The sequence below is a fragment of the Alnus glutinosa genome, chromosome 10 (assembly GCF_958979055.1).
Source record: "Alnus glutinosa chromosome 10, dhAlnGlut1.1, whole genome shotgun sequence".
NCBI classification, from domain to species: Eukaryota; Viridiplantae; Streptophyta; class Magnoliopsida; order Fagales; family Betulaceae; genus Alnus; species Alnus glutinosa.
Window position 1 is genome coordinate 8,053,046 of NC_084895.1, and position 20,921 is coordinate 8,073,966.

Genomic DNA, 20,921 nt, shown 5'->3' on the forward strand with positions numbered 1-20,921 from the left:
TCAATCCCCACCTCTAACCCTTGACAATCACCGAGAGGCACCAAACCAACCCTTTTCTCTTGCAAATTGCAAGCTTTTATATTTGACCACGTGCTAGTCTCGTGTTACACGATCCGAATAAACCAAGACACGGTTCTTGCACAACTACCATACAGGAGTATAAAGACATGAGTTAATCCCACTACGTGGGACCCATTATATGAATTCCACGTGTCTTTAAGCTCCGACACAACAGTAATACAGGAAAATCACTGGAATAAACCCCCCCAGGTACTGTCGGATATGCTGCCACCTGTACAGTCCTACTCGGATACTTAATTTAATTCCCCGCATATCCTCTCAAATTATTAATCTCCCCCAACTCCCAAAACTCACCTTCTCCGAATATTCCCACGTAAATTCCCCTCCAAACCCTCTCTCTCTCTCTCTCTCTCTTTCTCTCTTTTCAAAAGACACGACCATTTCGGCATTTCCTCTATAAAAGGCTTTCCATTTCGTAATACCTGATCATCAACATGCAAATCTGTTGAGACTTTGAAAGCTCTCTTGAACAAGAACAACGATGGCGGAGTTTGCTAGGGCTAAGCGAGTTACTGACCCGCTCGACGAGAAGGTCAGAGCTCGGCTCGTCGGCGAAGATCAAACCCAACTCAGTTATGCCAGCAGCGGCAGCGAGCACTCGACAGGTGACGACTCACCCTGCCTCTCCGAGCTCGTCCACGGTTTCCTCGAGAACGATTGCGAGGCTGACTCCCGCGATGACGATCATGACTACTCCAAGCGACTCGACTCAGCGTCCGACCTTCGCGGGGAGGTGGAAGATATGCTTAGATCAACTGCTGGAGACAATGCCGTGGACTCGTACCGAAACTTGCTCGTGGCTCACGTTTCAGAGGCGGCGGAGACGTTCTCGCGGCTGAGATCGAACCGAAACGCGTTCCGACGAAGCGTGATGGCGTTTCTGCGTAAGCTGGGCCACAATGCCGCGATCTGCAAGACCAAGTGGGACTCCTCAGGGGGGCTCACCGCCGGGAGCTACGAGTTCATTGACGTGGTCCAACCAGGCTCCTCCACGTGGCACCCCACCCGGTACCTCGTCGACCTCGACTTCGCCGCACAGTTCGAGATCGCCCGGCCGACGGACCAGTACTCGACGCTTCTGCGCTCTCTGCCGAGGGTCTTCGTCGTCCGTAGCGAGGAGCTGAAGAAGGTGGTGAGGGTTATGTGCAACGTGGTGAAGAGAACGCTGAGGAGCAGGGAGCTCTCCGTTCCTCCGTGGAGGAAGAACCGCTACATGCAAAACAAGTGGTTCGGACCGTACCGCCGGACCACGAATCTGGTCCCGGAGAATACAGTCCGTACAGTTACACTTCCGGTGGGCGGTGCAAAATGCAAGTTCGTCGGGTTCGACGACGCCGTTTCCGACGTCAGTGTCAGCCACCGCGTCTTCTTCGTCCGCACCAGATGATGGATGCGCACGCGCGTCATAATAGCTTTTTTTGGGGGGCTTTTGTTTAAAAATGAGGTTTTTGTTGTAAAATTAATGAAAATAACAAGACAAGATAAAGAGATTGTAAATATGAAACTAGTTCTTCAGGAACTATGTATGATTCTTCTTTATAATTGTGTGTTTTATAAAGTATCCAATACTCCTTTTTATAGACATAAATCATAGTGGGAGGTTAAGGAATAGGAAAGGATAGGACATGAATTAAAAGGCTACATCAATGTATTACATGAATGTTATGAAATTCTAAAAGATGACATGAATGTGTAGAATTCCAATAGATGAAACTAAATGGTCATCCACCAAATGCATGAATGCATTCATAACAGTTTTGGAAATGAGAAATAATACACATATATAATTAAGTTTTAAATTTGTAAGACTCTATGTGAATTTATTTTGAACAAAATAATTGGAGTTATCATGTCTTAATTTGAAGAGGCCCGATGTCAAATACAGTGAGTATAAGCACATCCACAGCCTACACATTAAGCTAAAAAAATTTAATTTGGGTGCTATCTATAAATAAACAAATATTACAATGACATATGTTTGAGCCACTCTTTAACAATAAAGCACCCCTAACAAAGAAAAGATGGTTGATCTAGTTAACAAGCCATAAAAAGCCTTGTAAAATCTATAAATTTAACAGACAGACTTTCAAAAACTACTCTAAAAAAGAGAGTAAAAAACAACTACAAAAAGCACTCCTTACAAGCCGACATCGGAAGAGAAATTGCGCGTGTATTGCAGAAACCGGCGGAAAAATATAGATCTGGCCTCAAAAGTAGATGTAGAAGAAGAAAGCTCAACCAAACTTTCGCTAACGACATGAACATATAGGTTGCTTCCTTACGAAACGTCTCGTATTAGCTTTCCTGCCCGACAAGAAAAAGACAAAGACAAAGACAAAAAAAAAATAAAATAAAATAAAAGCTCTATAGTCTTAGGAGAACAAAAGCTTTACTGGATCTAAGTAAGGAAAAAACAAAAAACCTCTATAACTTTTTGAAGGAACAGGATGGAAGCACCATCGAAGGGAAGGAGTCTCCCTCATTTTTCAAAACACCTCTTTTTTTTCTTTCTTTTTTTAGACTTTGTGAATTCATAAAACTAAAGATAAATTTAAAAATTAAATGTATAGAAAATATAAAAATATCATTACTCTTTAAAAATAAGTCAAGTAAGTCAGTAATGGATGGTGCGATAGGATAGGTGATATTTATGAGGATGAAGTGGAGGTTCGGGAAATGCTGGATGGGGGACACTCATCCGTCCCCCATCACCCATATATAATAAAAAAATAAAATTTTATTAAAAAAGTTGGCTTTGATGGGACATCAAAGCCAACTTTTTAATAAAAAAATATTTTTTTATAATAAAATGCTCACAGGGGACGGATGAGCGTCCCCTGTGTAGCAAGTCTCGTGGAGGTTCAGTGTTGTTTGGATTGATCTCTGTCTACATGGGAGTGTTGATGTGGACGTGTGATGCGAAGAATGGGAGGTATTGTGAGATATAATTGAGTGGAATATTTTTATGTCACATTATTTTATATTAGTCTTACATTAAAATACATTGTGGGTGAAATTTATGTATATGAAACTTATATATATAGAACCCACATGCATGAGTCTTAAACCTTATGTGTTTTGGTGTAGAATTGATGTGAGGTAATGTGACATAAAAAAATCATTTCCCATAATTGAGTACGGTTGATTGTTGCTTTTAGTTTTTTTTTCAAAATTTTTATTTTTTGTAAATATTTTTTGTTTTGTTTTTATATAATTTTAAGAAATTTTATAATTTTAGGAAGTATATTTTTGTGATTAGGAGAGACATGTATTGACATTGTTTGGTAGTTTAGGAGGAAGCATTGACACAATTGGTAGTTTGGATGGGACATTGACAATTGAGTAGTAGCTTGAGGAGGGGGGGTTTGTGTACTTTCCCTGCCAAAAAAAAAAAAAAAAAATTGTAATTTAAAAGTAATTTTGTAATTTTATAAATTTTATAAGGGGTATATATAAAAGTTATTTTACCATTTGATTATCTGATTTAACCTTAAACCCTAATAAGGGTGAGATTGTAAAAAATTAAAAGTTTTACATTAAATTGAGAGTTTTTAAACTTTAAGAGGCAGAGAGATTATAAAAATGATGGAAGTTTACAGGGTTAAGTAAAGTTTTCCCTATTTAAAAAGATATAAGCGAATTTTCTTTTTATGTGATGCTATATGTAAGACTCCTATCTCTTAAAGATGATGTGGTTTTTAAAATTATCATTGAATTTGAGATTAATTACTATTGAATTTTGATATAATAGTGATTTTAAAAAGTGATTTTAAAAACCACGTCACATTTAGAAGAAAAGAAGTGAATAGGAATGTTGCATATAGAATTACTTTATGTGTATGTGTATATACATGTGCAATAAAACATACATATAGATTAGAAATTGAATCATTTAAGATTTTAGATAAAATATAAAATAAAAATAATCAATTTTGTGATAAAATATATATATATATATGATTTAGTACGAATACAAAGTTTATAAAATTAATTTCTATAAGTTTCTAAACAAAAAATTTATTTCATTAACTAAAAAATGATAAAATCTTAATAAATATTAACTAATTGATGATAAGTATAGATTTACGAAAAAAAAAAAATATATAAAGCATGATATTTACTTTATATAAATAATGAATAAGTTAATTGATTATAATTTTTCATCGTACCAAATACTGAAAAATAAGAAAGACGAATTTTAAAAAATATTTTACGTCGAAACAAATGAAGAATTTTTTTTTTTTTTTTTTTTTTTTTTTTTTTTTTTTTTTTTTTTTTTTTTTTTTTTTTTTTTAACCATGAGTGCCTCATGGTGGATGTCAAGGTTCCATTGAAATGGTGGGTTTTTATTTATTTTTTTATTATGAGAATATTTGAGTTTTATTTTGATGGGAAAAATACGAAATCAATTTCTAGAGTTTGCTTCATATTTTTATAGAATCAATTTTTTTTTTTTTTTTGTTTTGTTTTTGTTTTTTTGTTTTTTTTGTTTTTTTGTTTTTTTGTTTTTTTGTTTTTTTGTTTTTTTTTTTGTGATTGTAAGATGACGTATTCATTTTGTAATCAAATTGGTAGCATCTCTAGCATTTTCTATATTTCATATCAACTTGATGACATGTCACCATTGGATGGCCTCTGATCCATATCATACCCCTACAATGTACCACGTAAGTCAGCATATTTAAATTAACTATTGAATTTGTAGGATCTATATATGAATTTTATATATCAAACGATTAATTTAAAAAGATATGTACATTAAGAATAGGATACAACGGCAAATTATTGTTAGGAAATACATACAAGGCAGATCAACCGTTGAATGCCACCGCCATTGTCCGATAGACCAGATGTTCTTTGACCAAGTTCTTTACAATTCTTTCACAAACTGGCGTGACAGCTGTAGCATGTGATAATAAGTTGTGCATAGATATAGGATGCATATAGATTTATGGTGCGTTTGGGATTACAATTTTGTAAATAATAAGTGCAATTTTAAACTAAATCACAGATTATAAATCGTTTGGAAACTGCGTTTTTAAAAATTGCAATTTAAAAACGCAGAAAATGTGTTTTTTCAAATGGCTGGTAAGATGGTACTTTTTTAAAAACACATAATTTTAAAGGTTAATTCACGATTTTAAATGCTAAACTGCAATTTTGCCTAATGCTTATCATCGTTTTTAAAAATTATTTTTTCAAATCGCACATTTTAAAATCGTTTTATTAAATCGCAAACTCAAACAAACCCTTAAAACTAATGTACCAAAAGCATACAAGTCACTAATTTCATTTTATATATATATATAAAGGAAAAATTACATTTGACAAATTACATTTACTCCCTCAAACTACTACCATATTTACAATGCCCATAATGTTTCAATTTTTACTAAGTCCCATAATCTATTATTGAGGTTGTAATGCCTCGTTTCCACGCTCAAAATGATAAAAAATGAAGAAAAAAGAAAAGGTGAAACGGAAAATGCATTCAGAAATTTTTTTTTTATAAAAAAAAAAAAAGGAAAGAAAAAAAAAATACAAAATAATAATAAAAAAAAATCTGAAAAGACGAAAATAAAGGCAAAGATTTAGAGAATGAAAAATTATAGGTATTTTTGTTATTTTGGGTGGAAGAACAAAGATATTGTAAGTTTTCCAATAAAAAATTAGAGAAAAAAAATTTAAAAATCAAAAGATTAAGAACAGTACGTTAGAAATAAAGTGATAGTTAGATAAGAATAAAAAATATTAAGTATAGATTAAATAACCAATCGATTTCCACAATCCACACAACCTCAAACTTCGGATTCCTTAACGTCAAACATAATCCCCCACCTCTAACCCTTGACAATCACCAGGAGGCACCAAACCAAACCAAACCAACCCAACCCTATCTCTTGCAAATTGCAAGCTTTTTATATATGACCACGTGCCAGTCCCGTGTTACACAAACCCTACCCGTCCTCTGTAGCCCGAATAAACCCCCCTAGGTGCTGTCGTATATGCTGCCACCTGTACAGTCCTACTCGGATACTTAATTCCCCGCATATCCTCTCAAATTATTCAACTCCCAAAACTCACCTTCTCCGAATATTCCCACGTAAATTCCACTCCAAACCCTCTCTCTCTCTCTCTCTTCAAAAGACACGACCATTTCGGCGTTCCTTTTATAAAAGGCTTTCTATTTCATAATACCTGATCATCAACATGCAGATGATCTGTTGAGACTTTGAAAGCTCTCTTGAACAAGAACAACAATGGCGGAGTTTGCTAGGGCTAAGCGAGTTACTGACCCGCTCGACGAGAAGGTCAGAGCTCGGCTCGTCGGCGAAGATCAAACCCAACTCAGTTATGCCAGCAGCGGCAGCGAGCACTCGACCGGTGACGACTCACCCTGCCTCTCCGAGCTCGTCCACGGTTTCCTCGAGAACGATTGCGAGGCTGACTCCCGCGATGACGATCATGACTACTCCAAGCGACTCGACTCAGCGTCCGACCTTCGCGGGGAGGTGGAAGATATGCTTAGATCAACGGCCGGAGACAATGCCGTGGACTCGTACAGAAACTTGCTCGTGGGTCACGTTTCGGAGGCGGCGGTGACGTTCTCGCGGCTGAGATCGAACCGAAACGCGTTCCGACGAAGCGTGATGGCGTTTCTGCGTGAGCTGGGCCACAATGCCGCGATCTGCAAGACCAAGTGGGACTCCTCAGGGGGGCTCACCGCCGGGAGCTACGAGTTCATTGACGTGGTCCAACCGGGCTCCTCTACGTGGCACCCCACCCGGTACCTCGTCGACCTCGACTTCGCCGCACAGTTCGAGATCGCTCGGCCGACAGACCAGTACTCGACGCTTCTACGCTCTCTGCCGAGGGTTTTCGTCGTCCGTAGCGAGGAGCTGAAGAAGGTGGTGAGGGTTATGTGCAACGTGGTGAAGAGAACGCTGAGGAGCAGGGAGCTCTCCGTTCCTCCGTGGAGGAAGAACCGCTACATGCAAAACAAGTGGTTCGGACCGTACCGCCGGACCACGAATCTGGTCCCGGAGAATACAGTCCGTACAGTTACACTTCCGGTGGGCGGTGCAAAATGCAAGTTCGTCGGGTTCGACGACCCCGTTTCCGACGTCGGTGTCAGCCACCACGGCTTCCTCGTCCGCACCAGATGATGGAGAAGCGCGCACGCGCGTCATAATAGCTTTTTCTTTTTTTTTTTTTTGGGGCTTTTGTTTAAAAATGAGGTTATGGAAATGAGAAATAATATACTTACATTTTCTATATATTGTTTTTTACATCCATATATAATTATGTTTTAAATTTGCCATTGAATTTATAGGACTTGATGTAAATTCATTTTGAACAAAATAATCGGAGTTATTATGCATTAATTTGAAGAGGCCCGATGACAAATACAATGAATAAAAGCATATTGACCGCCTATACATTAAGTCAAAAAAATTTGACTTGGGGTTCCACCTACAAATAAATAAATATGAAAAATGACTCTTGCACAACAGTTGTGCAAGGTCTTAAAGATATGGGGTGGGTTTCACCACATGGATCTCACGTGGGACTCATCCCATGTCTCTAAAGTGGTACACAATTGTTGTGCACCAATCACTCCTCAACAAATATTACAAAGACATATGTTTGAGCCACTCTTTAACAATAAAGCACCCTTAACAAAGAAAAGAGGGATGATCTAGCTAGCTAATAAGCCATAAAAAGTCTTGTAAAATCTATAAATTTAACAGACGGACTTTAAAAAACTACTCTAAAAAAAAGAGAAAAAATTACATAAAGCACTCAACACAAGCCGACATCAGAAGAGAAACTACACATGTCTTACAGGAACCGGCAGAAAAACATAGATCTGACCTCAAAAGTAGATGTAGAAGAAAAAGAAGAAAGTTCAGCCAAACTTTCGCCAACGACATGAACAGAGATGTTGCTTCTCTATGAGACGTCTTGTATTAGCCTTTCTGCCAGAAAAGACAAAAAAAAAAAAAAACAAATACAAAGCTCCATAGTCCTAGAAGAACTAGGAAAACAAAAGCTCCACTGAATCTAAGTCATGGAGAAAACAAAAAACCTCCCTAACCCTAAAATGGCTAGGAAGGAAGCAAACACCTCTTTATTTTTTTTTCTTGACTCAATATAAAATCATAAATCTATAGATAAATTTAAAAATAAAATATATAAAAAAAATATATATAAAAATATCATTACCCTTTAAAAGTAGGAAAACGTTAGTTTTGTGCGCATGTAGTAAACCTAATATTTTTCTAATCAGGTCAAGTCGGTAATGGATAGTGCGATAGGATAACTGGATAAGTGACATTTATGAGGATGACGTGGAGGTTCAGTGTTGTTAGTATTGATCTCTCTGTACATGAGAGTGTTGACGTGGACGTGTGATGCGAAGAATTGGAGGTATTATTGTGAGATATAATTGAGTACTGTTGACTGTTGATGAGTGGATATGGGCGCGCGTGGGTGGGTTGTGGATCAAAAAAGTGAAATAATAATGAGAAGACAAAAAAAAGGAAGAGGATAAAGAGAAGAAGAAGATGAGGGAGGACTGAGGAGTGGTCCTCTGCTTTGGTGACACGTTTTACCCAAAAAAAAAAAAGCTTTGGTGAAACGTTTTGTCGTTTAGGTAAAGTGCAAAAACAAATAGGAGCATGAGACTATTGAGACTTATCCTAATTCCTAATACTAAATTAAATAAATTATATATTGAAGGAATAATCATTTGGAAAATGCCGAAGACTCAACCTGGAAACTCCCACGTTCTATTCTCTCCCTCAGTGGCAGGGTCACGTACGTGTCACAACAGGACTTCAACAAAATTTATTGGCTTGGTGCATGCCACGGTTCTGCGTCCTATTCTATCCATTACTTGCTTTATTATAATTAAGCAAAAGAATAATATTATTCAGTTTTAAAGTATTTTCAGTAGTTTTTAAATCTTTTTCTTTAAATATAGAGAACAAAATTACTTTCTACTTCCTTATAAAAAATACAAAACAGCAGCTTTCCTTCATTTTTTCCTATATCATTAAAATATATATATATATATTTTTACTTTTACTTTAATTAAAATTAGGAAAAAGAAGATAAAGTAAGAGAAAGATAACATGTTTTGTGAATAAACAATTGAATGTGAAGTGAATAGTACTTTCCAATGCATTGAGAAGCACTATTCACTTCCCAGGAAAATGAAAATTTTAGGGAAGCTGCTGTATAGGAGTTTTTGTAACATTCTTGAAATTTTTCCTAAAACTTAGGGAATAGATCCCCTTTAGGGAAGCTGCTGTGAATACAATATTCACTTCCCATTTAATTGTTTATTCACAAAATATGTTATCTCTCTCCTACTTTATCTTATTTTTCTTACTTTAATTAAAGTAAAAGTAAAAAAAATAATATTTTAATGATATAGGGAAAAATGAAGGGAAAGGAAGTTGTTGTGGGGTGTTTTTTGATAGGGAAGTAAAAAATAGTTTTGTTCCCTATATTTAAGGAAAATGGTTGGGAAGCTGCTGTGAATGCTCTTAGAGTTGATTTGGAAAGTGTTAAGGTTCGTCAAACTACCCTTATCCTATTGTTATATACTTGAGAAATTAAGCCCATAACACTTGGCATGCCATGTGATTGTGTAAGTTAAAAATAAAAATTGTCCAGCTCCTTTGTAGGTGGTTCACCACCACCCAACTTACTAATCAAACTTTCGAGGGTGGATATACTATCTTTACATGCATTTATTGTCAACTTACTAATCAAACTTTCGAGGGTGGATATGCTATCTTTGCACGCATTTATTGTTGTTAGGTACTTGTTGGCTTGTTTTTATAGCATAAGCTCGTAAGTTTAAGTTCGTAGGTTTACGCCTCTAGATGGTTTTGTTGGCCTTAACACTAGTTTGACGATATAATAATATTGGACGTAGTTTCTTTTGAATGGATATGTTATTGTGGCTTAGGACTCTATTAAGGATCTTGTTAAGACCTTAGGACTTGCCTAGAATATGTTTTGCAGGTTTTTGGTTTCGGAAATGAGTTTCTTCCCAGCACCGAACGTTTAACCTTTATTGGACGAACATTCGATGTCAATACCAAACGTTCAACTCCATTTGTCCGAATGTTTGACGGTCAAGCAGAGAGCCTATTTTGAGCATATTAACTTAAGACTTGTTTTAGCTTGGAATTAGGACTAATGATAGGTCTTTTCACAATTTTAAAGGTTGTGGAGCTTTATGAGGATTTTATAGAGGAGCCTTATGATATAAATGAGTAGAACTTATACGGATACTTGTTATTATATTTTCCGCATGAGCATGTTTACAACTCACATGAAATACCTTTTAAACAATTGTGAACTCTACTTTGTGAAAATGAGTAAATGAATCAATAAGATGATGAAAATTATGTTTTGTAAACGGATGCATATAAAAATCAATAAATAATAATTGCATCGTATGACATAGTACACTGGTATGTGCATGATAACGTCTATGGACTTCCTATACATGTTAACTCTATGGTCAAATGTTTATTTTTATGTTTGGCCTTGGATCCATAGTTCTTGTGACCGGCGTAACCATGTTTGAATGATGATTACTATAGACGGACGTCATTAGCAGCGTGAGACACCCGAAATCGAATTTGGTTGGGCTGCTAATGATGGACAATAGCGTACAATATGCAGGGCATCGGTATTGTATTACAGGTCACTCGGAATAGCGCCAACCTTACCGGAAAGGGGTTAATATTCTGGGCTAATCATTCTTATGTTTTCACAAGTATGCAAGTGTTCTTTTATGGACTAATTTACTTGAGTGACTATTCATTGAGTATCACATGGTGACTGTGGTACATTATTTTATTTGGTGTCTCTTATTGCTGTGAATTCCTTGGAGGGAGTACTCACTTTGTGAGTTTTGTTTTGTACATCACTGTGATGTACCTTATGAGGATGCATATGATGCTGCTTGAGTTCCTCTTCTCATTTGTGACAGAAAATGGAAGAATGTGGTTAGTGGTGCGGGACACCTGCTAGGGAGATAGATTGCTCATGTTGAGAGGGAGTTGACATTAAAGTAGTTTTAGTTTTTTCAATGCATTCTTTGACATGTTTTATGGGATGTATTATTGATACATTATGTTTTATGATACACTTGTATGCATGTTTGTATATGATGCTTCAAATGATTCTACTTGTATCCTTTTTGGGAATGACTTGATGTTGGTTCTCTTGCCCTTTCTTTGCTGAGCTCAGCGTGTCCTTCCTCACATACTTCATTGTATGTCTCTTTGTCCTTCCTGAAGGAGGATAAATTATGAGGTTGTTACTTCATTTTTTACTAACCTGTTGGAATGGATGTTATTCATTTATAATGTATCTATTTTGTTAGGCTTGGATTAGAGTTGTAAAGTGTTATATACTTGTGATTGTTTTTGTCTCTGATGTATTCTGGTTGTCACTGAATGGCCAAATGAGGAGATTGCTAGGTTTTAGAAATTAAGGTGACTTTACTTGGACTGGCTTATCTTCGACAGCTTTTCAACCTTTTGCTTTTTTTTTTTCCCTCCTATAAATAGAATAGGAAGCCTCTTTGGGTCTTTTAGAGGAGACATACTAGAGCGAAATCAGACCTCGAGTACCTCTAGAGAAGTTTTCTTGCTTCTCCCTTGTAAGCCAGGAGGTTTTTGTTTGAGAGCCATCAATGGTTTCCCCCCTGTTAGACTTTGTGAAGCCTATAACTCATTTTGAGCCTTAAAACCCTCTTAAGAGGTTGCTTCACTATTGTTGAGCCAAAAGATGATTTGTAAAAAGCTTGTAGCTTTCTCTCTATTGGAGTCTGTTCTTTCAAACCGCACCATACACAATCTTCAATTGCCAAAAAGTCTACCGGTAGGTCAGTAAGGAGAGACATTCGAAGAAGATTGGCTAGCAGGGAGCTCATTGTTCATATAATTGATTAGAGTATTTTACATGAGTTGTAAGTTTACTCTGCTTGTATTTTAATCTTCTTCAATAAAGTAACCTCTTGAATTTGGTTATCTCGGAGTGGTTTTAGCAGCTGCATTTTCTGTCACAATTCTCAAGATTTCAGATTTACAAGCTCACTCATAAAAGAACTTGGGTACAAGATTGAAGTTCAATGGGCAGGTTAATATTTTTCCCTAAACCACCTTGATCACAGCGGAAGACAACCAATATTTTGATAATACAAGTTTAATATTCCCACATCTAAAAGGAAAAATGTTCTATTCCCTTCAAATAGAACTTCTGTCAATTTTCTTTTTCCCTAATCAAATGGAAAAGGGTTACGATGACGAAAAAACCAAGAGGGAGTAGACTCCCCAACAACAAACTCAAACAGAAATACAATGCAAAGAATAAGAGAACAACAAATAGAAAATGGGCCAAAAAATTGCCAGTCCTCGGACTGCTTAAATGGACTCAACAAGGACAATAAGATAAAAGAACCATAAAGTTTAATCTGCCCGCTAAACCATTGAAAATGGGGTATGCACATTCCCTTCAGAATCCCTTCTGTGTTATGCCCAAGAAGGAAGAAAATCCGAATGTGAAACTCCTGCTATCTAATACACATACTTTCAACAATTATGGCACACAAAGGATAAGAATAACCCTCCGTTTTATGTTAGGACCCATTTAAATTATTTGTCCGAATTTGAAAAAATTCGGGTAGATAATTGTGAGAGTCCACATATGAAACCCATCTGACTGACAAAATAAAAATTGAACTGTCTAACCACTTATCCAGTCAGGTGAATCTTATAAATAGTATCTCACAAATTCATAATCACTTGTCCAAATTCTCTCAGATTCGGATAGATAATTTGAAAAAAAAAAATCCTAATCCCTTTTTGATCTGGCCCTAGAATTAGCATACTGCATAGTTATTCTGACTATCAGTGGATGGATAATTACAACTCTGGAAAATCGAACGTATACCCATTTACAGAAACCATGATTTGCAAGTTTTCTCAAAGGTTGTGGGGCTCAGTGCTGCAGCCGTTCACTGTTTCAGGTTCTATGGGGGCTTTTGTGAGAAGTTTAATTGATGGGTTTATTCCCACAAGATAGAAATAGCTATTCCTCATTTTAAGGAATAGATATTAATAGGAATATCTATTCCTCCACCTACGAAACTTAACAAACTATAAAATAACTATTCCATTCCGGGGGTTTATTCTACCAACCAACTATAACTAGTTTTAACTTATATACAAAAAAAAACCTACAACTAGTTTTAAGATACTCAATGGTTAAGGTAAAACACCATATTAATCAAGCATTGCAAGGTAGAGCAAAAAAATCCAGAAACAGAACAAGAAAGCATGGGAGGGAAACTCTTTCAATCTGAAAAATTGAACCTTTATAGGTTTAAAGACAACATTATTTCTCAACTACTACTTGGGCTCAAACTTTCATATATGTGCACTAGCAAAAAGAATCAAAGGATGGTATTATCTCACAATAAAGTGGTGGGCAGAGAGACTGGCTGAGTTGATAAATTAGAGAGGAAAAAGCCTTGATTTAGAAAAGCATAGGGAACAATAGGCAGAAATTACAGCTCAGCAAGAAGAAGAGGACCCTACCAGTGAATAACTGAAAAATAAAGTGTAAAACACTTAAATAGGTACATTGTTTCATTTTCTCAGACCAATTCTCCATTCAACTAATCTCATAAACAACATAGCAAGGCCTTAGTCTTGCTCTATACAAGTTCAAAATAATACACAAAAATCTAATTTATAGTATATGAGAGAACAAAAATTAGATTTATCTGCTGCCTCTAATCTCTATCATGAAACTGCAATGAAACCTGATCCATGCTGCAATAAAAAGGCATGTATAAATAACTGTCATCAGACCTGTGAAAACATGGACCATGAATGCTACATAAAAGGGAAAGATGGAAGCATACGACCTGTATAAGAAACATATGCTGGGGTGGCACAGTCCTTTCATTTACTCAAACAAGTAGCCTTTTCTGTAGTAAGAAAAACGGCATCAGAAAGCACCAACTCCCCCAGACATTGCTTGCTATTGCTATTGGCTGGTCCAATGGCTGGTCTGAGGAGAACATTGCAGAAAAATGGAACAAATTTGTAGGGCATAAGCCCTGCAAAAGAAATTCCATAGGATGCAGCGTTCTCCATAGAAAACCAATAAGTAATCTATCCATCTAAATGTGCAGGCATAACAAAATATAAATACTTGCAAAAAGAACCTTCCATCACTACGTTCACCAAGAGCAAAACTTGCAGCAACGAAATTGGAAATGAAAAGCACAATAAGACTGGAGTTCAAAATCTTCAGTGAAGCAACCACAATGCAAAAGGAGAAGATGATTAGTAGTAATAAGTAGATGACTTGATCAGCCTAAGAAAAAGGAACTCATTGCCCTTAGATACCATACATGCCACTAGGTTAGGACAAAAAAAAAAGTTCAGAAAGTCATTCTAGTGATACAGCATTTCCAACATAACATCCATGAAGATAGAATAACAAAGTTCAACAATAATATATTGAATACTCTCATTGTAACAAGAAAGTTCCAACAACCACCTTAAATGCCCCGGTCAAGAAAGCTGTTCATCTTTTTCTACCACCACGCTCTCTTAAAGAAAGGTTAAGCGTTTCTCCTGCTCCAATGTTGTAATATGCCAGCGACATATTGTCCTTGAGAAAGCCAGGTTTTCCACTCAATTTCTGTTTATTGGCAGGAAGCTGGATATCCCCTGCAATTTTCTCCTTCAGACTGCCAATAGTTTCAGATAAAGACTGCACTGTAATCTCCAGAAGCTGCCCTTTGAGATTTCCTTCATCAACATTGGGAACAGAGACAGTGATTCGAACAGCCCCCTGCAAAAATAAAAATAAATCTAAATCAGAAAACCTAGAGCCTATTGATTTAAAAAATTAAAAATTGAATACCACTTGAAGTTTACTACAGTTAAAAAGAGCCAAATGCAGAGACTCCACATACCGGATGCTGAGCAAGAAACTGGTCTTCTGGAATAAGCAAAGAATCATCGAGCTTCTGCCTCTTTGGCTCTGGTTCATTCGGAAGCGGTGGAGGAGCTTCCTCAGGTGGTGGCGGTGGAGGCATTCCTTGAGGCAAAGGCGGTGGGGGCATCATAGGCATGGTAGGTTGATGCACAGCAAGAGGAACAAAAGATCGGGGAACTGGCACATGCATAAACTGGGAACCAGGTGGAGGCGGTACAGGAATATTAGTAGCATTCATAGATATTGATGGTGGCATTTGGGGTGGTCGATTCACCAAAAGAGATTGCTGTCCAGAAGTCATTGTCATTGGAGGTGGAGGTGGCCGAACTGAAGGAATCATTGGCATAACTGGTGGCCTGGGTGGGGGTACAGGGAGCCCGACATTAGTTGGAGCAGAATACTGGACTGTGTTTGGGGGCACACGAGGAAGATTCAAGGCTAGTCCAGGTGGAGGAGGAAGTGGACGAACTGATGGCATGCCAGGCCTAGGAGGAAGTGCTGCAGGACCAGGAAGGTTTCTTGGATCATTATTACCAGCATCATTTTGATCCTCTCCACTAATATTTTGTGACATGGCCTGGTTTGCAGTGCGTCCAATGCTTCCAGAGTGACCATCCCATATAACTTGCTTTGGTTGCTCATCTTTCTTCTTCTCAATCTCAGCCTTGACAGCATTAGAGACTTCTTCCTCTGTGGTACCAAAAATATCCGGACGGGTTCGTGCAAGCCCCACAATGTTCCTGGAGATCTCGTCGTCCTGAGCAAGCGTAGTCTCACGAATCTTAGCAAACATCCTTTCTTTCTGCTCTTTGTACTTGGGATCAATGAGGGAAATCCTCATGTGTTCGGACATCTCATTAATGGGGATTAGCTCACCAGTAATTGGGGAAACAACAAATTTTGTTGGGTCTCTTTCTGCAGGGATCCTATCCTCTGGTCTCTTCCAGTTCTTCACAATTCGCATTGGTGGCTCTGGTTCCTCTGTTACCATCATCTCATTCTTCTTTCCATCACCATTCTCTTCAATACTAGTTGCCCTCATTCCCTCTTCAACAAGCCGCACTTCTTCTTCATCCATTTCCATCTCCACCACCTTTCCTGGCTCAACAATATCTTCTTCCATAACTGACACCTTACTTCTCCTTATAACCTCCTCCAGGGTCATTGGAGGGGGTAAATCATCATCCTCATCATCCGCAAAATCTATCATTTCAACCACAACAAAATCATGCCAATCAATCATGGCCATCTCTATTCTTTCCTGCTCCTTTTCATCCTCAGCTTTCTGCCTAGCCTGCTCTTGTGAACGCTCCCACTCGAGACGATTCATACTTCGTTCAAGCACAGTTGTCATGTCAGCAACACTATTCTTTAGCTTCTCCGTCAAACCCTTTGGAGGCATTAAGACTTTTGAATATGCATCAGCAAGCGAAGTGAAAAACATGAACATACTGTGGGTTGGCTTCAAAAAATGGAACTGGGGGTTATTGATTTCCCTGCTTGTCAATCCTGTCAAGAAAGATTTCCCATTTCGGGCCACAAACTGAGCAGTGAGCTTAATTATCTCAAGTTCTTCACCAGTAATCCCTTCAGGAAGCCGAACGGTATACTGCTCAGCTTCCGGGGGCTCAAGAACTTTACGAACAGGTTTGAACTGCGCAGACAGATCAACCTTTGCTGCTGCCGCTTCATTACCATCAGCAGCTGGGGCAGATGGGAGCAAATCAGGCACAGCAGAATCAGTAGGCTGCTGAGCAGAAGACAGATTTTGAGCACGAAATTCGGACAACCGATGTTGATAATATGCATGGTAGGGATCCGATGCATTCAAGAAATTGAACTTCGCATTGCCAGCATTATTTGCAATAATCCTCTTTTCAAACTCTGGTCCATTCTTTGAAACAAACTGAGCAGTTTTGTCAACAATGGTTCTGATGTCTGGGGGAGGATGAATAATTCCAATGGTTCTTGTGTGGGTTGCAACTGTTGAAGGCGCCAAGTTAGCTTTGATCTGCTCCTCGTTTGAAGGTGTTTCATCCTGCTGCTCATCAGACACTTGAGATGCAGGAAGAGGGCCAAGATTTCCATCAAGAGGAGGAGCAGGGAGGGGCAAGATCGGCAAAGAACCTAGCATTTTTTTTTTCAACAGAAACAAAACCTTAAATATGAAGTGACAAAGTGATGGCTTCAAGACAGATTCATCTACCAGCAAGTTATCATTACCTGTGATAAGAAATCAAAGCAAAACCTGGTTAGCTTCTTGCTCAAATAATTGCAAAATGAAGCACTTTGAAGATCTCTCAGCACATCAAATTAAGCAAGCATAACCCACAGCCCAAACCCAAAAGGGGCCCAAAATGCATGGTACACTACAAAGACTAGCATCCTGGGATCTAATTTTTCTTTCTTTTTTTCCTTTTCTCTTGTTCATCAAATAATAGAGGAAGGCATAAAATATATAAATGGATTTCCGATACGTATTATTAGAGAAGTAAAAGAAATCTCATCCACAGACATAAGATACCATTCAGAGTATAAGAATACTCTAAAATCTATCACATAATAGAGGATCCCCAAATATTCTCCATTAATTTCACATAATCGTAATATTCTGCAGTTATTGGGCATTAATAGATTTTCTGCTTGCTTATTTAAAAAAAAAAAACCGTGTACCCTTGTGATTGGTGGGTTGGAAGTACCCTGTGTTTGAAGTGGTGTAGTGTGGGTTGAGGTTCTGGCTGTAAGTGTACCGCGCGGAGGTACACTAGCGAAAATTCATGGCTTAGAAACTCTCTCTTATTCAACCATCTCAAAAAATCCTACTAACTAACAACATTACAAAATCAACTTCAATCAACAATCCAACACCTCACCTTCAACGCCAAATGGAAATTTCAACAAAACTCAACCTTTAATCCCCAGACCACAAAGAGAAACTCAACCCAGCATCACTTTTGGCCAAGCAGAACCAAAATCAACAATAAAACCCAAACAAAATCCTCTCAACCCATTCGGTCATCTCTAACCGAATCCAAAACAAGCCAAAACACCATCAATCACCCCTCCATTCGGCCAACAACCAACAAAATCAACCCAAATCTTCGAACAACAATTTAATCTACTGAAATTCCAAACAACAAACTCAATCCAAATATCAAAGAGCACATCAAAAACCCCTCTAAAATTATGGCAACCAGCATATACATCCAACGAAATCAACACCCAAATTCCACCAAAATTCAAAATCAATTAACATTTAGAGTGTCGACCCATCATAAAAAAAATTTCAGCAGCTATAAACCGATTGGGTACCTCAAGAACACAAGGAAAGAAAAACGAAGAGTCTTACCTAGCTTTGTCGTTTCTCTGGGCCATGTGCCTTTTTGAAGACACCCACTCCTTTCACCCTTCTTCTTCTTCTTCTCCGACTCCCGGCTCTCTCCCTCTCTCTCTCTCCGGTGCAACGGGAAGCAGGGGCCGGGAAGGGGATGGGCTGTGCGGCTAGGAACTAGGTTCACTTGAAACAGGGACTGTGTCACGGTTTCGGGAGTGATTTTATTTAACGAAGGAGAGGATTCTCATGCGTTTTAACGGGAGGGGGGATTCGTCTATTTCCATTTTAACCCCACGACTTCTCTAAATAATACAACTACCCAATTATTTAATTTAGGAAAAATTACAGTTTAGCCTCACAAACTGTCAGCCGTTTTGCAAGTAGTCCCACGAACTACCAACGTTTGGACTCTAACCCTCCAAACCACTAAAACGTTTCAAAAATGCCTATTTTGTTGAAATATGTTTATAATACCCATGCCACGTGTCATTTTTCAATTAAAAAAAATATAAACTAAAAAAACTAAAAAACTAAAAAAAATTAAAATTTTATTTCTTATTTTTTTTTTTTTAAATAAAATGGGTGTTTGGGGGGTGGCCGGCACCACCTTTGGGGTGGCAGCGCGGCCACTCCCCAAACACCAATTTTTTTTTTTTTTTAATTTAAATTTTATTATTTTTTAATTGAAAATGACACGTGGTAAGGGTAATATAGGCATATTTCGATAAAATTGACATTTTTGAAACGTTTTGGTAGTTTGGGGGCTAGAGTCCAAGTGTTGGCAGTTCATGGGGTTACTTGCAAAATGGTTGACAGTTTAGAGAGCTAAATGGTAATTTTTCCTTTAATTTACAATTTAAACTAACTAATTTCACTAAACAAGTAATTAACTTATAGTGTTACTCGTAGCACCTCTACACTAATTAACTTGTAATTAATTGGAATTACAACACTAAAACAAACTGTCAAAGTAAAACTATAGCGAATAGCGAAATGAAATGATCTAAGAAAATCTAAAATATCCTTAAGTATAATAATTATTAAGATCAATAACCAACATAGACCTTCCAAGAATAAGAATCTACAAGATAAAATACTACCGACTATTCTAATCAAACATGACTAAGTAGGTTAGTCACTCAGCATCTTCATCCTAATAAAATGCTACTCCCAAAAGTCCAAAAAACCTGCTAATCTGCAAAACACAAAAGTGTTTCACAGTGGAAAAAGAAGTAACTGCTTAAGTCCACGACTTAGTTGTAATGCCCAAGAAATAATTTGAACACTTAGTAATTTAATAATTAAGTTTAAACACTGCGAAGAGTGGTGATAGACTTGATGTGTTCCGGTTTTCCTTTAGAAGAATTAGAACCACTCAAAACAAATCAACCTTGTGGATTTTGTTGTGGTTGAGCAGGAAACTTACATTTTTCTTGAATGCTTAAAAATGAGGTCAACTTGGTGAGAGTGCTTCTTATATCATCGATGGCCTGTGATTTTTTATTATTGATGGTTGCTTGCCCTTGCACAAATGTTTGCAAAGTGTCCTCAAGAGTCCTCTTATGTAGGGGAGCATAAAGAACAGAGTTAGAGGGCCTTTGAGGTGGTGGTGGTGCATTATTCTCCTGTCTCTAACTAAAATTGGGGTGATTCCTCCACCCCGGATTGTATGTCTCAGAATATGAAGATATAAAAGGCTTTTTGTAAGTTTTCATGGCATTTGCTTGATCATGCAATACTTCTTTAAAAGCTGGAATAGTTGGACACTCATGTGTTGCGTGTCCAATTATATCACAAATGCCATACATTACCTCTTTTTGCATAGATTTGATTTCATTATCTTTCCTTAATTCCATGGCTTCAACTTTTCTAGTCAAACTTAAAATTCTAGCATTTAAGTCATCCCCTTCCCTAAGGTGATACATACCTCCACTAGATGTAGTGGTAGGAGGCTTGGTCTTATTAGAATTTTCAAAAGGAGCAGTCATGTCCTAAGATTTGGCATTTTCAGCTTGTTGGTCAAAGTACTCCCAAGCCTCATTGGGATCCTTGTTTAAAAATTCAGCATTGCACATCATTTCTACAAATTGACGCATTTGGAGCATCAAACCCTCACAGAAAAAAATTAATGGTGTGCCAAATTTCGTAGCCGTGATGTGGGCAAGGGTTTAACAAATCTTTAAAGTGTTCCCAACATTGATAAAATGTCTCTTTTTCCTTTTGAACAAAATTCATGATTTGTCTTTTAAGAGCATTGGTCCTATGAAAAGGAAAAAACTTTTTGAAAAATTCAGTTTGCATCTCTTGCCATGTGCCTATTGACTTAGGTCTCAAAGCATTAAGCCAAGTCTTTGCTTTCTCTTTTAGGGAGAAAGGAAACAATTTAAGCCTAACTAATTCTTCACTACAAGTTTGGTCATGAAAAATGAAACATACTTCCTCAAATTCTTTTATGTGC

The 20,921-nt window shown here is 37.4% G+C and overlaps 3 protein-coding genes and 1 non-coding gene across 8 annotated transcripts; 3 read left to right on the plus strand and 1 right to left on the minus strand.

The window, feature by feature from the left end:
* The first annotated feature begins 470 nt into the window (after positions 1 to 470).
* Positions 471 to 1,600, plus strand: LOC133880251 (uncharacterized). The gene has a single exon (XM_062319169.1). It carries the CDS (start codon positions 563 to 565, stop codon positions 1,466 to 1,468), a length of 906 nt encoding a protein of 301 aa, XP_062175153.1. The 5' UTR covers positions 471 to 562; the 3' UTR covers positions 1,469 to 1,600.
* A 4,550-nt stretch (positions 1,601 to 6,150) lies between these two features.
* On the plus strand, positions 6,151 to 7,358 carry LOC133879871 (uncharacterized). The gene has a single exon (XM_062318671.1). It carries the CDS (start codon positions 6,342 to 6,344, stop codon positions 7,245 to 7,247), a length of 906 nt encoding a protein of 301 aa, XP_062174655.1. The 5' UTR covers positions 6,151 to 6,341; the 3' UTR covers positions 7,248 to 7,358.
* A 6,379-nt stretch (positions 7,359 to 13,737) lies between these two features.
* On the minus strand, positions 13,738 to 18,694 carry LOC133879475 (probable splicing factor 3A subunit 1). Of its 5 annotated transcripts, none has more exons than XR_009902095.1 (5): positions 18,479 to 18,694; positions 15,107 to 17,352; positions 14,686 to 14,982; positions 14,045 to 14,107; positions 13,738 to 13,949 (listed from the first exon to the last, which is right to left on the minus strand). XR_009902095.1 is itself a non-coding variant. In XM_062318048.1 (4 exons), exons 2-3 carry the CDS (start codon positions 17,261 to 17,263, stop codon positions 14,713 to 14,715), a joined length of 2,427 nt encoding a protein of 808 aa, XP_062174032.1. In that variant the 5' UTR covers positions 17,264 to 17,352; positions 18,479 to 18,694; the 3' UTR covers positions 13,738 to 13,949; positions 14,686 to 14,712. The 5 variants fall into 5 exon arrangements, 3 of the variants coding, with proteins under 3 accessions (XP_062174032.1, XP_062174031.1, XP_062174030.1); XR_009902096.1 differs by lacking the exon at positions 14,045 to 14,107 and adding an exon at positions 14,348 to 14,430; XM_062318048.1 differs by lacking the exon at positions 14,045 to 14,107.
* A 1,915-nt stretch (positions 18,695 to 20,609) lies between these two features.
* On the plus strand, positions 20,610 to 20,718 carry LOC133880803 (small nucleolar RNA R71). Its single transcript, XR_009902419.1, has one exon. It is a non-coding gene; the product is annotated as a small nucleolar RNA R71 (small nucleolar RNA).
* The last annotated feature ends 203 nt before the right edge of the window (positions 20,719 to 20,921 follow it).